This window comes from Trichosurus vulpecula, chromosome 3 (assembly GCF_011100635.1).
Source record: "Trichosurus vulpecula isolate mTriVul1 chromosome 3, mTriVul1.pri, whole genome shotgun sequence".
Lineage (NCBI taxonomy): Eukaryota > Metazoa > Chordata > Mammalia > Diprotodontia > Phalangeridae > Trichosurus > Trichosurus vulpecula.
The window spans coordinates 65190347-65207699 of record NC_050575.1 but is presented as its reverse complement, the minus strand read 5'-3'; the positions used below and the strand labels follow the sequence as shown (position 1 = coordinate 65207699).

The 17353-nt window shown below is 39.3% G+C and overlaps 1 protein-coding gene across 1 annotated transcript; it reads right to left on the bottom strand.

The window, feature by feature from the left end:
• Positions 1 to 954: 954 nt before the first annotated feature.
• LOC118845012 (U6 snRNA-associated Sm-like protein LSm3) lies at positions 955 to 1274 on the bottom strand. The gene has a single exon (XM_036753032.1). It carries the CDS (start codon positions 1272 to 1274, stop codon positions 1011 to 1013), a length of 264 nt encoding a protein of 87 aa, XP_036608927.1. The 3' UTR covers positions 955 to 1010.
• Between the last annotated feature and the right edge of the window lie 16079 nt (positions 1275 to 17353).

Genomic DNA, 17353 nt, shown 5'->3' with positions numbered 1-17353 from the left:
ATAGAATCACAGAATGTTGGACCAAGAGGGGCCTCAGAGACCATCCAGTGTACACCCCTCATTTTATCAAGCAGGAACTGGGACTCAGAGAGGGGAAGTGACTGACCCGAGTTACAAAGATAATTAGGAAGAGAGTAGGCATTTGAATGAACCCAGATCTTCTGCCAGTATCCAGTTAGTGCTCCTTCCACTAGAATACAAATATGATAACTCATCTCAGTTGACCTGCTTGAACAAAGTCTAGATCTTCCATATTCGTGTGTATTTGCCATGCTTAACACAGCACCCTGCACACTTTAAGTATTTATTAAACTCTGAAAGTCACAGTAACAACATCAACCATACAAAAACACTTTAATGAAAAGTATAGAATGTTCTTTCCTCAAGGAAAATATGTAAATTTTTTTAAAAGTTCGTATCATTCTTTAAAAACAGACCTATGTAGAGAATTGCTAGTGAGGAACTTCACCAATGAAAAAGCATTCATTTCATTTCTTGAAAATATGCAGTTTTGCTTATGTGTCCAGACTCTAGGAACACCCTGTATTTCAAGGACACGGATAAAATTTTAGCATATGTATACAGGAGACATCATAACAGCATTTTGCCCTACTAAATCAAATGGCTTTTTTGTTGTTGTTTTTTTGGTCAAAAAACCCAAAAGGTAAATTTATTTTAAAAAATATAATTGCCTACAAGATGAAGAGACAAATTAAATCACTGAAAAAGAGTCCTGCTTTATGGTGCCAACATTAATTGGTAGGTTTGGTATCTGAAATCTAAGAATGAGTGTTATGCTGGTTATATTAGGAACTATCTGGAAATAAACATTTTAAGGGTGGAGGGTTCCTTGATTATTTCTAAATATCAAAAAGTGTCACAGGCTGTTCTTTTGAACACCAGCTTCTCTCGCAGAGGCCATTGTCCAGAGTCTCCAGCTTTCAAGACAGGATAAGGTCTTGGTTTCAGCCAACTCTCAGTGGAGGGGCTACTAATACAACCCCATCACCTCAAACAAACAGCACTGGAATGTTCCTCTTGGTTGATTTATAGATCTCCTCATAAGTTTCTTCATCAATTTCTATAGTTGTCACAGTCTCTTCTACATCTCCCAAAATCATCTTTAAATGCTGATCGTAAGCATGCAATCTTCCTCGCAGTTCTCGGTCATTTCTCATTTTTACATAAATTCGTTCATCTAGACTGAGCCTGATGAGATCCAGCGGCTCCTCTACAGTGTTGGTGGTCTGTTGCTGATCCGCATTGTCTGCCATGTTTCAAATCCAAATCATTTTTTTTAAAGGTTAACAAAAAATAAGTACAGTAGAATCATGCGTTCTCTATATCTATCCTGTCCCTTGAACAGAATACAAGCTGTTTGAGGGCAAAGACTATTTCATTTTTTGTCTTTTCATCCCCAGGATAAACACAGTTCCCAGTACACAGTAAGCACCTAGTAAAGGTTTGGCAAATGTTTCAGTCTATTGTGTTATAGCATTGGTAAAGGCCTGCCTATTCCCTCTAAAGGTTAGCAATCTGGATTTGAAATCTTTCTAGCTTGGAAGGACCTGTTAAAGTATATTATCTGCTAAGCATTGACACTCAGGGTCTCCTCCCTGCCAATATCAGGTGACAAAGCAAGTTTTTCATGGAAAGAATAAGGATCCTTCCCCAAATCCCTTTCTTGTGCCTTTGACTGTGAAACCTAAATGTAAAGATTATGTTTTGTACTATTCTCCTCTAGGAAAGTAGAAGAAATTCATTCAGCAATGCCATCTAAAAATAACTCCATTAAGGGTGAATGGCTTCCATGGTTACCAAAAAGACCCCATTGATGCTTTGCTCTGACAGGCAACCAGCATTGTGGGGATCATTGGATTGGAAAACAACACCCAACCTTTGACACAAACACAAGGAATAGGACGTAGGACCCTACAACAGTCCTTCCTTTCCTTCTATTTTTCAGAGCAGGTTCTTGGTAATTTCACCTCAGTACTGCCTAAAATTAAAAAAAAAAAGAAACATATCCGTTGGAGACAAGGAAAGGATATAGAAACTTGTTTCATTGCACAATGCTAGACGAGGCAATGAGGTGCCTGCCTAATAATGGTCTGGTATAGCTCTCCTTTTGAAATTCAGAGGCATATTTCTTCCCTAACGAAATATCTGATGATCTTTTCTCACATTGTAGAGTAATGTTAATATCCCACTATTAGGAAGGGGTTTAGAATGGGGAAAAGCTCTGGATTTGCAGTTCAAGGACCTCAGCTCACAGTAGGGTACTCTGGCTCACCGTCTGTATAGAGAAAATTACTTGCCCTTTCTGGACTTTAGTTTCCTCATTTGTAAAGTGAGGGAATTGGAATACATTCTCTCTGCAATCCCTTTCACTTCTAAATCCTGTAATCCCACATTGCTTGGTTTGTTTTCCATGTAAATATGAGAGATTGTCAGTAGTCTTCAACTTAAAATCATTGACGTTAGATCCAAAAGGAACCTTGCTATAAAAAACATGTTAGAAGTGAAAGGGCCCTTTATCTATAAAACAAAGAATGTCAGATTTACGGGAAACCTTAAAACAGGCCTGCATAACATAAGGCCTGTTAGCACTTTGGTACATCGAAGGATTCTGGGCAGCTGTCACATGACCTGTGGCAAGCAGCCATCATCAGTCTCTTTAGTCTAAACAGTAGCGTGACCTACAACAACCAATCGTTGTCAGTCTGTCTCTTTTCTAAGCTATCTGCACCTGAATAAGTTTACAAGTAATGCAGGTCTGCCTTAAAATATGGAAGCTAGAATGTTAGATTTGAGAGAGGCTGGAGAATATATAGAGATAATTTAGAGTAATTCAATCCCCTGATTTTATAAATGAGGAAATTAAGATATAAAGAAGTTTCATAAATGATTTGCTCAAATTCATATAGCTAGTTAGTCAAAGGCCTAAATCCCAGGTTCCTGAGACACAAAGACTACTGGTTCTAGAAACGAGAGAGTGCCTGGATGAGAAAATGGTCTTGGTGGGGGGTGTGAGGACACTGGAGACCAGATAGATTACTGGCACCATGTAAGGAAGTCCTTTGAGTGATCTGAACCATTCACACAGGATGATTTCAAATCGAGCAACGAATCTCATCACTTTTTGTTAGACACACATAGATTGCTATTCAATACCGTTGAAACAGTGCTCCTTTACAATCACAGAAACAATTCTTGCCCACCATTAGGGAGGGGATAATCTTTTGTACTGGTAGAATCTGTGGCTCAGCCTCTCTTCGCCCACATTCCACTCTGGAATTCCATATAACTGGACTAATCTGAGGAGTCTTACTCGCCCAGCTTTTTTTTGTTGCCTTGTTACACCGCTGCCCAGACTTAACTCTGACATACCAGAATATAGTTCCTTTCTAGATCTCCACAAATATGGATAGAAGTGTTCCCCAGAACCAATAAAAAATTCAAGATATGAATGCATTTATTGAGCTCTGGACAGCCTTTATTTTACCCTATAAAATGTAGAAAATGCAAAGGACTCATAGGAATCCATAAACAAATGTAGAAAACACAGAAACTATACTGATAGTCTATTAACAATCAACACAATTCTTTCTCTCTGGTGGGCCACTTTTCCAGAGGGCCCCAAATTGTCTCAGACTTATAGCATCACCCTGTTTTTTGTATGTCACTTGGAAGTGAAACACATTTGGGACACCTGGACAGTTACCCCTGCCTTTTCCATCAGATACATGGTGTCAAATAATTCAGTGTAATGATGGAATGCAACATGCAAGACAATTGGTATAGCATGGCTTTAATTCTTTGCTGCTAGTCTTCACAATGCTGGAAGTTGCATTAAAAACATCCTCCTCTTTCTCCAAAAGGTGTGCTACTCAGGAAATTCCCTTTCTCTTGGTATATCACTTTAAGGGTTGCAACATGCTTTCTTCACAATTAGTGACAATATGTGACAGATTTTTAGTAAGGACCTTCTGTGGCTTGTACCACAGAAATATTTAACAGGGAATTTTAGTTCTTGTGGCTGACTTACAGGAGAGATATGTGGGGGTAGAGGGACTTCTCTTCACCCTTAGAAGTGTTTTTACATTCCATTTAAGTAGGGATACAGCCTTAATCAGATAGCATTGCTTAAGAACCATTTCATGAGAGTTTGCAAATACTTCAAATGAATGATCCGCCATGAGTCACAAAAACAAATCCTGAGTAAAAGAAGGCCTCAGACCTTCCCCAGTGGACCATGCCAAGCACATTTACCTGGGATTATCACTGTTTCTTACAGAATATAACTCATCAAGGTCAGTTCAGGAGAAATGAAACGTATCAAACATCAGAAATGATTAGGAAGTGTGGTACAATAGAAATTCCAATAGAACTCAGAATTCTTGGTTCTTATGTGCCTAGTTTCTGTCCTTTTTCTTGTTCTTATAGAATCATGGAATTATAGATCTAGAGCTAAAAGGGACCTTGGAGAGCATCTAGTCTAACTCTCTTATTTTCCATTCAAGGAAACTGAAACCCAAAGAAGCCAGATGACTTGCCCAAGGTCACACAGGCAGCAAATATAAGAAGTGGGATTTGAACACAGGTCCTCTGATTTTTTTCCCAATATGCCAGCATCATAGTTCAGATTAACAAGATATCTAACAGCCGACCAAAAACCCTTTCAACAACCCTGTGAGGCGGGTAATGCAAATATTAACTTAACTTTACAAATTAGGAAACTGAGGATAAAAGAGGTTAAGTGATTTGCCTAAGGAAATGTGCCAGTCTTCTGACTCCAAATGCAGTTCTCTTTTATGACATAATATTGTTCCTTCTCCACCACTAGTTAACTGAATGACTTTGGGCATGACATTTGTGCGTTGCAGTGTTCTTATTTGCAGAATGGAACAATAGATCCATATGGTTACAAATAACCTGCCAAGTAAACAGGAATGGTATTATTGTCTCCATGTTATGGATGAGGAAACTGAGGCTCAGGGAGTTAAAGAATTTGCCTGTATTCTCAAAGCAAGTGGCAGAACTGTCTTTCTAATCCAGATTGTGATTCCAGCCCTAATGCTCTTTCTACCTTGTTACTCCCTGTCCTCCATATCTCTCACGGGGGTGTTTTGAGGAACAAATGGAGTAGCAAATACAGAAATACTTCAAAAATATAAAGCCCTATGCAATTGTAAATGTGTAATAGAAAACACTCTTGGATTGAAAGAATCTAGTTGTAAACTTTAAATCTAATATTTAGCTATGGTTATGTAGCTATGGGCAAGTCTCTCCAAGACTCAGTTTCTTCATTTCTAAAATGGGAACAATGATGCTTCCACCACTCACCTCACAGAGTTGCTCGTGAGAAACTGTCCATTCTGACTAGAAAGCATTGAAGCAACAGAAGCTGTTATTATTGTATTAGAAAAACAAGTCAACTTTCCCTGTTTCTTTCTTGAAACTACGTACAGAGATCCAATATCTCTGCTCCCCCATTTCCTTTATCCCTCAGATAACTAATGTTCTACATTTACCACAGACTACTCCCTGCTGGCATTATTAACCAATATTGACTTTAAGCACCAGACTACGTCAGCAAATATTGCCCAAAGTATGCAGCTTTATCTCAGGGCCAGAGGAAGACAGGAAATCCCATGCCAACCCCATGTCTACTTGCCAATAAACATGATAAAGATGAAATCTCCCAGAGCTGAGGGAGATGTTGCTCAGAGCACCTGCTGTTTAGATTGGCTACAGGTAACACCATGTCGGAAACTGACTCAGGTCCCTGAAGTCACCAAAATAAACAATATCTGTATGCAACGAAGGGAATATTGACTGAAAAGGATGAGTTCTTGTTTGGGAGTGTAATTAATTCTCTTAAAAATAAACACACAGACTGTTAATGGCAGAGGGTTGGACAGGAGCTGATTTGAAAGAGATTTAGGAGAGTTTTTTGGAAGGCTCTGCTTCTGGAGGATAATTGCAAATGAAAAAATGACCTTTCTCTCTACACCAGAACCAAGAGGCCTATTCTGAGAAAAGAGGAAGGTTTTTATACAACTCCGGGTTTTCTATATGAAGGCTGCTTAGGCTAGAAGCATGAAGGCAGGTCTTGGCTGTTCCTAGAAGTGTTGGCAAGACTTGGAAGCTAAAGTTTCAAATCCTGCATGGAGCCAGGTGCTCTCTTTACCACCCAATCAACACACCAAGGACTCTGATGATTCTGAATAAATTAGAGAGTAGTACAATGTGGTGCAAAGAGTTTACTAGCCTAGAGCCGGAAGACCTGGGCTAAAGTTCTGACTCTGCCACTAATTTACTAAGGAAGTCACTGTGCCTCACTGAGCCTCAGTTTTCCCATCTATGAAATAGGAATAATAATATCCACACTGAGGGACTATGCCTCCACTAGAGTCCTATTTCAATTCCTTATCAGGTCGTGGAGGTGGCCCTGAGATCTGAAAAGTTATACTAATGGAGCACAAGTTCTGAAGTGTCCTACCAAGCTTAAAAGGCTTCATAGGGGGCTATGCTTCTGTTACCTGAGGGATCAGCCTAGTTGAAAGTGACTCATTACCCACAGATTGACCAACAAATAATGATTCATTTCGGCCACAGCAACTTGGGAAGACATTTGTAGGGCTTGGACTTGCTGAAATTTGTATAGCTGAAGAAATGAAAAATGTGCTTGAATTTCCCATGTACTAGATGATAGAGAAATGACTGAAGAAGATCTGGGAGTTTTGATGAATAGCAAGCTCAATATGGGTCAAAAGATGGATATGGCAGCCCAAAAAGCTCATGTGACATTGGGCTGTCATGGTAATTAGTGTGGGACTTTTTTGTTTTCTCTTTTAGAATGCTAAGGGAATCAAATACCTTTCATGAGTCTTGCCTTTCCAATGTAATGGCAAGCAAAGTGGACTTTTTGGTGTCTTTTGTTTCTTTGATTGAATCAAGAGTCTTTGACCTGCTTAAGAAACAAGAAAGCCTAGTTCATATAGGTTTGAGATGTATGATTGTGACTCCCTCTAACGCTGAGAAGGGTATATAAGATCTGAGGTTGGCATTTTATTTTGGGGTTCTCACTGGAAGACTGTCATGTGATTTGACCAGGCAAGATTCTGAGTAGCCTTTGTTAGGAGTCCCAGCTTTGAAAACCCAGATGTTGATGCTTTTGTTTTTGGTAACCATGTATGTGATGTCTTGATCAGACAAAGCTTGTCTGTTGATCTGTTTGTAGTTTCTGGTCTTTCATCTCCACAGCAGCTGCTAGCAACATTGTTGCTGGGCTACATCAAGAGAGGCTTTAGTACCCAGGAGGGGATAGTTCCAATGCACTTTGCCCTGGTTAATCCACATTGGAGGATTGTATTCAATTCTGTACTCCACATTTTTTCAAAAGACATAGACAAAAAACTAGAGGGTGTCCAGATGAAGGCAATCAGAATAATGAAAGGTCTTGAGATATAATGACCAATTGAAAAGATTGGCGGGTTTAGCTTGCAAAAGAGAAGATTTGAAGAAGGGAGTATGATAGCAATCTTCAGGTATTTGAATGTAAACCATGCAGAAGAGAGATTAGGCTTTACTGCCTGAAACCACTGGGCAGAACTAGTAGTAATAGATATAAATTGTGGCTAAGTAGATTGAGGCTCAGTGTAAGGAAAACTTCGTAATAATTAGAGCTTACCAAAAGTGGATCAAACTATGTCTGGAACATATTTCAGGGCACTAAAGGCTTTCAATCCAAGGCTGTATGACTATTTGTTTGGTGTATTGTAACAGGAATTTCTGTTCAGGATGAGAAAGACTAGATGGCTTCTGAAGGCCCTTCCAGTTCTGAGATTCTGCATCTCTGTTTTGCGAACTGTAGGGCCTGGTTATAAACAGGAGCTATTATTCTTCACATCAGAACTCAGCAGAGACTTGGAAGGAATGGAACCAAACCTTGACCATCCTGCCACCAGCAGCAAACCCAGCCAGGTCTCCAGCTTTTGCCAGGTACTTTGAGACTGAAGGGCATTTTACCATACTGAATGCAAAGTGAGAATGAATAAGCATCAGGGGTTGGGAGAGGCCTATTGTCACATTTCTTCTCAAAGCAAGATATTTTCTTTATTTTCTGGTGTTGTAAGAAATCAGTATCACATCAACACATACAGCATATCTGATGAAAATGCAGAAAAGAACATGAGAATCTTACAGAATATTTAAGAGGAGCATTGGTGCAACCTCTCAGAACCTCAAGTCCATTATCAATAAAATTAGATTTGAATAGATGGTCTCTAAGGTCCTTTCTGCCTGACATACTATGCTCTAAGATCCCTTCCCTATCTAAAATTTTATATTCGAAGATCCCTCCTAGAGCTACCATTCATTGCTTTTTAAAGAGACCAACATTGAAATGCATACACGTACACACACACACACACACACACACACACATATACACACACACATCCCCTTGGGACTAGAAGCTAGAGAATCTATTATAGAAAAAATAGGATGACTGTCAATCTGTCTCATTGACAGCCAGTTAGGAAGCTTTTATTTCGAAAACCACTTGAACTATTGAGGGAAAAAACCACCCACCCACAATGCACTTAGCTGATGCTATGGTTATTATTATCACCATTAAAGGAGAGAATGTATTTTAAAAATATGAAGTGCTATGAGTTCAAGGTCTTATTATTATTATCTGTGCCCCTTATGCTATAGCTAGAGAGAGCCACTGAGGTTTCTAAGTGAGAAATTACTTAGTCCTGTCAGTACTTTGTCCCAATCTGAAGAAAGACAATTTTTTTTAAAAAGCTTGTTCACATTTATCTAACATTTTAAAATTTCCTCACAAAATATTATAAGGTAGGTAGTACAGTTTTTATTATTTCCAGCTTGCAGATTAGGAAATGGAGCCTTAGATCCATAAAATATCTTGCCCAGGGCTGCACAGTTAGTGAATAGCATAGCTAGGATTTGGGCTCTCCACTTCCAAAACCAGAGATCTTTCCAGTCCACTAGATTCTTGTGGCATGGATAATGGTGCTGGCAGAACCTTACTTTTTTTTGAAGTTGGTTTAACCTTTGAGAAGAAAGCAGATTTGATTGAAACCTAGCTAAGTGAAAGGGAAATGAGTTTGCCCTTTCCAGTTTATCTCACATATAAACCAAAAGGGGCAAACATTGAAAACATAAATTGTTTACATGTCCATAAGAACTTTGCTATTTACAAGAAACTTTTCTCCCAACAATCCTAGAAAATAGGTAGTATGCAGATTATTATCGCAGTTTTACAGAGGAGTAAACTGAGGTGTAGAGAGGAGAGGTGATTTTCCCAGGTACCACAACTAGAAAGTGTCAGAGCCAGGACAAGGACCCAGGTATCTGGGGTTCTTTCCACTATCCTCTTTCTTATTGCTATTATTGAGCCAGTTTCTTTTGTCAAGTCTTGGGAGAAAAGAGGGAGGGAGGAAGGCAGGAAGCAAGAGCTCCAATTCAAAGCACTGTCATATTGCAGACTTTTTTTTCTATTTTAGTTTTTCAGGCTTTGAATAATAATAACAGTAAAATAATAGTAATAGAAAATCAGCCTAGAATTTCCTATTTTAACAGGCCCCACTCATTGACTCAAAAAAGCATAAAATTTGAAAGCAGTGGCAGCTTTTCTTGGCATCTGGGGTTCTCCTGCCCCAGAAAAGGCGTGTTGTTAATTCCACTTATAGCAAATTGAGGAAATAAATTAATGCTTAGTTGGGATGACTGTAAAAGAAAATGGCAGGTTGGCATGTAGGCACAGCCAAAAATCTGCTTTCAATGGAGCCCCTGCCCATTAATCCCATGAAGATTACCCAAGCTCAAAGCTCCAAATAGATTTTCATACAGAGATACCTTCCTCTCCTGTTCATTGAGACAATATGGGATAGCAGTAAGCTTTGGCCCAGGAGTGGCATTGTACAATGGAAAGAATGCTAGACTCAGGATCTGAGTTCAAGTCTCTGCTCTGCAATGTATGACCTATGTGACCTTGGGGGAGTCACAATTTGTGTTGGATTCAGTTTCTTCATCTGAAAAGAAAAAGCTTCTGGCTAGATGTGATAGCAATCAGATTTTTCACCATTCTTCCCTTTTGGGATGCTAAGACTATCAAGTCTCCCCTTTGTTTGAATTGGTGGGAAACCTTTTGCTGTCTTTGTCTTGGAATATTTCTCAGCTATTTCTCAGCACTGAGGCAATCAGGAGTCATCGACTTGTATATGATGTGATACTGGGGATGGGGAACTTTCACACACCCAGCCTGGGTGAGGTCAGAGCCCTCAGGGCTCTGAACAGGATATAATTGAGGGGAGCTTGGTGTTTGACTTTTGGGGCACACTCAAGGAAAGAGTGTTGAGACTTGGGCAAGGCGTGTAACTGCCCCCCACCCAGGCTTTGCTAACCCAGACCCATTGGTTCTTCTCTGGTAACTATGTATTGTGATTTGAATCAGACAAGGTCTGTCTGTTGATGTTTGTAATTTCTGTTTGTATTTGCTTTGGAGTTCAGGTAGCTGATCTTTCCCACCTGAACTAAGTGATTGATATACATATGTTTAATTAACTGAGATTGTTATCGCCTTAAAGTTGCTTGCCTTAGAAAAGCAGATCAAAGAACCTGTGTTAGCAGCCCTTCTGTATGCTGGTGTTATGGGTCTTACACAGCCACAGTAGCTGTTAGCAGATTGTTACTACACTAAAGAACAAAAGGGTTCATGGAGGAGGTACTATTTTAGTTGGCTCTTGAAGGATGGGCAGAATGTGCATACGTAGAGATGGGGAGGAAAGTATTCCATGGAAAAGGTAATATCAGGAACAAAGTTACAGAGGAGGAAAAACATGGACCCATTTGGGGATCAAGTTAATTGATTTGATAGGGAACAAACGAGGAAAGGTAAGTTGAATCCAGATACTGGAGATCCTTGAATGCCACAATAAAATCTCGGACATTATTCTGTATATAATGAAGTAGTAAAAGAGCAAAAGAGTGATGTAATCACATAATATAATTAGATGTAAATAGGTTCATTAGGAAGATTACTCAGCCAGCAAGTCAAGAAAAATTTGAAGGGGGAAAGACTAAAGAAAAAGACACTGATTAGGAGGCTACTGAAATAGTCTACAAGAGAAATTTTTAGGGAACGAACTTGAGAGTGGATATAAAGAATATTGCCAGTAATTCATTTAGTGGTTTTTGGCTTCATATCCTTCTCTGTAAAATGAGAAGATTGGACAACACACCCTCCTAGGTCGCTTCTATCTCTAAATCTATGATCCTATGACTCTAGGTAGAACTGCCTACTCTGTATCTTCACACCTCTCTCATCCCCCCCCAAAAAAACAAAATACCCTCACTGGGTTCAGAGAGATGAAATATCTTAATCAAGGCAACACAGTTGAACTGAGACTAAAACCAGGAGTGTCTCAGAGTCAGGTTGAACCAGCTTGATTTATTGTTTTGTTGGTTTTTAACTTAAGTAAGTGATAGAACAAATGTTAATGTTGCCAAAAAAACCTTAAAATATGTCATGCACATTTTTTAAAAAGCTAGTTGTGAGACATTTACCATCCTTCTACACCCACTGTACAAATACAATTGAACCATTATTTCGCATGTCTTGGTGTTAAATATATGACCAAAGAGGGGGGCGGAGCCAAGATGGCAGCTGGTAAGCAGGGACTAGAGTGAGCTCCGTACTGAGTCCCTCCAAAAACCTATAAAAAATGGCTCTGAACCAATTCTAGAACGGCAGAACCCACAGAACAGCAGAGGGAAGCAGGGCTCCAGCCCAGGATAGCCTGGATGGTCTCTGGGTGAGGTCTATTCCACACGGAGCTGGGAGCTGGGAACAGAGGGGAGCAGAGCCCAGCCTGAGCGGCATGGAACAACCAAACTTGGAGTCGGGCAGATGGGGCCCCTAGCGCCCTGAATATGTGAGCTGCGGCAGTTACCAGACCCCTCAACCCACAAACACCAAAGACTGCGGAGAAGGTTAGTGGGAAAAGCTGCGGGAGTGGAAGGAGTTCGCGGTTCGGCTTCCAGCCCCAGGGGCAGCGGAAGTGGGGCAGCTACAGTTGCTGCTGCTTCTGGCCCCAGGCCCACCTGGTGGGAGGAATTAAGTGGCAGATCAGAACAGGAGTGCACAGCCTGTTGAAGATCTAAGCCCAGCCCGGGCTGGGGATTCTTGGGGAAGGAGTAGTGCGGGTGTGACAGAGCTGGCACCTCCCCCCCAAACGTGGAACATAGAACTCTCTAGTCTACAAGCAGTCATACCCCACTGAAAAACTCAAGGGTCAAGTTAGTTGGTTGGGAATATGGCCAGGCAGCGAAAGCATACCCAGATTCAGTCTCAGACTTTGGATTCTTTCTTTGGTGACAAAGAAGACCAAAACATACAGCCTAAAGAAGACAACAAAGTCATAGAGCCTACAACAAAAGCCTACAAGAAAAGCATGAACTGGTCCCAGGCCACGGAAGAGCTCAAAAAGGATTTGGAAAAGCAAGTTAGAGAAGTAGAGGAAAAATTGGGAAGAGAAATGACAAGGATGCGAGAAAACCATGAAAACCAAGTCAATGACTTGCTAAAGGAGACCCAAAAAAATACTGAAAAATACACTGAAGAAAACAACACCTTAAAAAATAGATTAACTCAAATGGCAAAAGAGCTCCAAAAAGCCAATGAGGAGAAGAATGCCTTGAAAGGCAGAATTAGCCAAATGGAAAAGGAGGTCCAAAAGACCACTGAAGAAAATACTACTTTAAAAATTAGATTGGAGCAAGTGGAAGCTAGTGACTTTATGAGAAATCAAGATATTATAAAACAGAACCAAAGGAATGAAAAAATGGAAGACAATGTGAAATATCTCCTTGGAAAAGGAGAGATAATTTAAAAATTATATATATATATATATATATATATATATATGTATATATATATATACATGTATATATACATATATATGTATATATACATATATATATATATGTAAAAGAGAGAGAGCAGACACAGGATGAGTTGAAGATGAAGGGAAGATATCTAAAAGAAATAAAATGAAATTAAGGGATGAGAGAGCAACATACTGAGACAGGGAGATAGGGAGAGATAGAATGGGGTGGATTATCTCACATAAAGGTGGCAAGAGAAAGCAGTTCTGTGGGAGGAGGGGAGAGGGCAGGTGAGGGGGGAATGAGTGAACTTTGGTCTCATCATATTTGGCCTGAGGAGGGAATACCATACATACTCATTTGGGTATCTTACCCCACAGGAAAGAAGAGGGAGGAAGGCAATGGGGTGTAGAAATTTATCTTGCCCTACAAGAAAGGAAGGGAAAAGGGGATGAGAGGGGAGGGGGGTGATAGAGGGGAGGGCTGACTGGGGAACAGGGCAACCAGAATATATGCCATCTTGGAGGGGGGGAGGGTAGAAATGGGGAGAAAATTTGTAATTCAAACTGTTATGAAAATCAAATATGTTAAATAAATAAATTTAAATTAAAAAAATATATAATATATCCTATACTATCCTGACCACAATACATATATGGACAACCTAAGGGTAGTTCATCAGTCCATAGCTTGAACAAACCCTCAAGAAGGATAAGGAACTTGGCCCAAAATTGAATAAAAAGAGAGTGGACATTTTGGAAATTGCACAGTGCTTTTAATTATCCAAAGCTTTTTTTTTTTCTGAAACAAAGGCTCATCTTTCAACAACAATGTAAATAATATTGAACATCAAAATATTAAATTACATTTGAATTGCAACTATTTACTTTTAAATAAATTCAATTCAATCTAAAAAAATAAAAAAATATATATGACCAATGATCTGGGTAGTAGTAGACAATAAGCAAAAGCAGAAGATTGGGCTAGATGACTCTAAGAAATTGAATAGTAATTTCATAAGATCATAGATTTTAAGCTGGAAGGTCCTTCAAGGCCAACTTGTTCAACCCCCTTATTTTGCAGATGAGGAAAATGAGCCTCAAAGAAGTTAAAGTGACTCACTCATAGCTACTAAGTGTTAGAGGGAGAATTTGAACTAGGTCTTCCTAACTCTAAGCCCATTGCCAAGCACTGCAAAAGCCCATTTCTTTCTCATCAATATTCACCAGGAAATTCTGTATGACTATTAAGAACAAAACACCATGCTCTCAGAAGAAATAAAATTACGAAAAGCCAAATGGCAAAAGAAAAACATCCTGTAGCCTTCTCACATGACCAGCCTTTCCTTTCTTCCTGTCACACATTTCCCTGATGAAATAATTAACTCCTTTTCTTCTTGGAAATTCTTCATTGGTTACATGTTACAGCCTGCAGACCACCATTTGCCTTTCCTTTGCGTGATTTTCACTTTCAATTCTTAGAAGACTTGTATGAAGCATCCAGGTGGCATCATGGATAGAGTTCCAGACCTGAAGTCAGGAAGACCTGAGTTAAAATACTGCCTCAGAAACTTGCTAGCCATGTGACCTTGGGCAAGTCATTTAACCTTTCAATGTCAGGTTACACATCTATAAAAGAGGGATAATAATAGCACAGACCTCACAGGATTGTTGGGAGGTTCAAATTGGGATAAACGTATAAAGCTTTTCTGTAAACCTTAAACACTCTAATTTTTAGCTATTGTTATCATCATACATCATATTCTATGTCTTGCTGTCATATCATACTTCTATGTGATAAATGGCATAAAAATCATTATTGACTTCAAAAAGAAATTTATTGCTTAGTTACAGAGCAAACACAGTTACTAGTGTCCTATCATGCTAAAAACAAGCAGTGGAAGGCTTTCTTGAATATTGTGTATGTTCCTTATGGAGGATGTATAGGAAAACAGATCCCTGAATCACACAGGATGAAAAGGCTGAGACAAATTGTGATCTGCAATGATGTAGAGAGTATCAACACCAAGGAAATCATTGGTCTTTCAAAGTATCAAAGTAAAGAATCGACAGACCTTGGCAACTGCAATCACATTTCCAGATGAGGGAGATTTTCCTGTGTTTACCCTCCACAAAAAATAGACTGATCTATAACCAACCTCTATTGACTTGACTCATTACTATAATGATCCTTCATTGTCCAAGAATGTATTACTTTTCTTTCTCTTTTTAAAAGGAGGCTGTTGCCAAGAGGCCTGTCAGCCAGTGTGACAAACGATCAACGCACAACAAAATAACATTCAAAATCAAAGACCAAGAACAAGCAGATTCAGGCTTAATTTAAAGTAGGCAGAGATGTCTGCCTTTGGCATAGGCTAGTCATTGAGTTATAGAGAGAGTGAAGAGAGCACAATAAAGACATAAATTGCCAGTAACAGGTCTTTCAAGTTGTTGAGTTTTTTTAATTGTTAGAAGATCATGCTATGTGAACAAGAAACAATAAATACCAAATTATCAAATGTTAGAGCCAAGGGAGCCTTAGAGACAATCTTGTTTTAAGGACACAAAATTCAACAAGTATTTATTAAGCACTCACTATGTATATATGGCACTACAATAGATATACTAGGATCATATAGATTGATGCAGTATCTACCTTCAAGGAGTTTACAATATCATGAAAGGATAAGAGATTAGATAGATAAATAGATTGACAGATATATGATATATAATGCATATAATGAGTGATGTGTATATGTCTGTATCACATATATATCCATGGCAGTATGTGATTGGAATCATAAAAGATAAGAACAAAGGAAAATATGAGGAAAAAGAGGAGATATTCAGTTGGAGGATCAGGGAAAGCTTTGTGAAGGATGTAGGTAGTACCTGAGCTGAGTCTTAAAAAAAGGAGAATTCTAATTTGAAGCATAAACAAACAGCCTTCCTTTCCTTTAAAAATGCTAAATAATAAGGCATATGGAAATATATTAACCAATTGCAACTATTTTGTGTGTCCTTTTGATTACTTGTTTGGAAGTTTGTGTGTGGCGGGGTGTGGGTGTGGGTACGGGTGTGTATGCACCCATGCACATGTGTGTGTGTTTGCCATGTTAAAACAAAATTATCCTTTTAAAAAAAAAAGAATTTTGAAAGGCAAGAAAGAATAGGGATTGCAATTTCAGGCATGGAAAACAGTTCACCTGAACGCACGGAGGCAGGAGATAGCAATATGAGATTAGGGAACAGACAGTAGCCCAATTTGGCTGGAACACAGAGTTTGTGATGGAAAATAATATAAAATAAGCCCGGAAAGGTGGATTGAAGACAATGAAGGGTCTTAATTACAGGGCTAAGGAACTTGTTCTTTATCTTCTAGTAATAGAGAACCACGGAAAATTTTTGAGCATGGGAATGACATTGTCTGACCAGTACCTTAAGATTATTTTTGATAGTCATGTGAAGGATGAGATGAAGAACGGTGGGCCTGAGGCAGAAAAACGAATTGGGAGATCATTCCCAGTGTCCATGAAGAAAGTGATGAGGGTCTGAGCTGACAGCAGTATAAATGGAGAGAAGGGGGTGAGTTTACCAAATGGTGAGGAAGAAGAATCAAAAAGACTTGGAAACTGATTGAATATGAAGGAATGAGGGAAATGGAAAAGTTAAAGATGATTCTGAGATTTCTTACATCAGTGACTAAAAAGATGTTGGTGCCATTAACAGAAATAAGGAGGTTGAGAGTGACAGGACTGAGGGAAACTCACGAGTTCAGTTAGGAATTCATTGAGTTTGAGTCTCTGCAGAAACATCTAGTCAAAGCTGCCCATCAGACAGTTGACAATGGGGAACTGGAGTCCAAGGAAGTAAAGCTGTGTGTATAGATTTGGGAGCCATATTCACAGAGCTGCTAACTGATTCCATGAATGCAGACATGATTATTAAGGGAAAGTATAGAAAGAAAAGGACCAAGGGCAGAGTCTTTGAGGGCACCCATTCAGTGGGCTAGAAAGCTAGAGCAAAGAACCAGCAAAGAAGAACTTTCCCAACTCTCAAATTACTTTGTCCTTATTTTGTAACTGCTTTTATAGTTACCTATATGTATGTATCACGGTATAATATATGCTGTTTGAGGACAGGGACTTTTTTTTAATTTGTACCCCTAGCACCAATGCACATAGTGCTGTTGTTGGTGTTGAGTCGTTTCAGTTCTGTTTGACTCTTCACAATCCCTTTTGGGGTTTTCTTGGCAAAAATATTGGAGTGGTTTGCTATTTCCTTCTCCAGCTCGTTTCACAGATGAAGAACTGAGGCAAACAGAGTTAAGTGACTTGCCCAGGGTCACACAGCTAGTAAGTGTCTGGGGCTAGATTTGAACTCAGGAAAATGAGCTTCTTAACTCCAGCTCTGTCACTCTATCCACTGCTCCA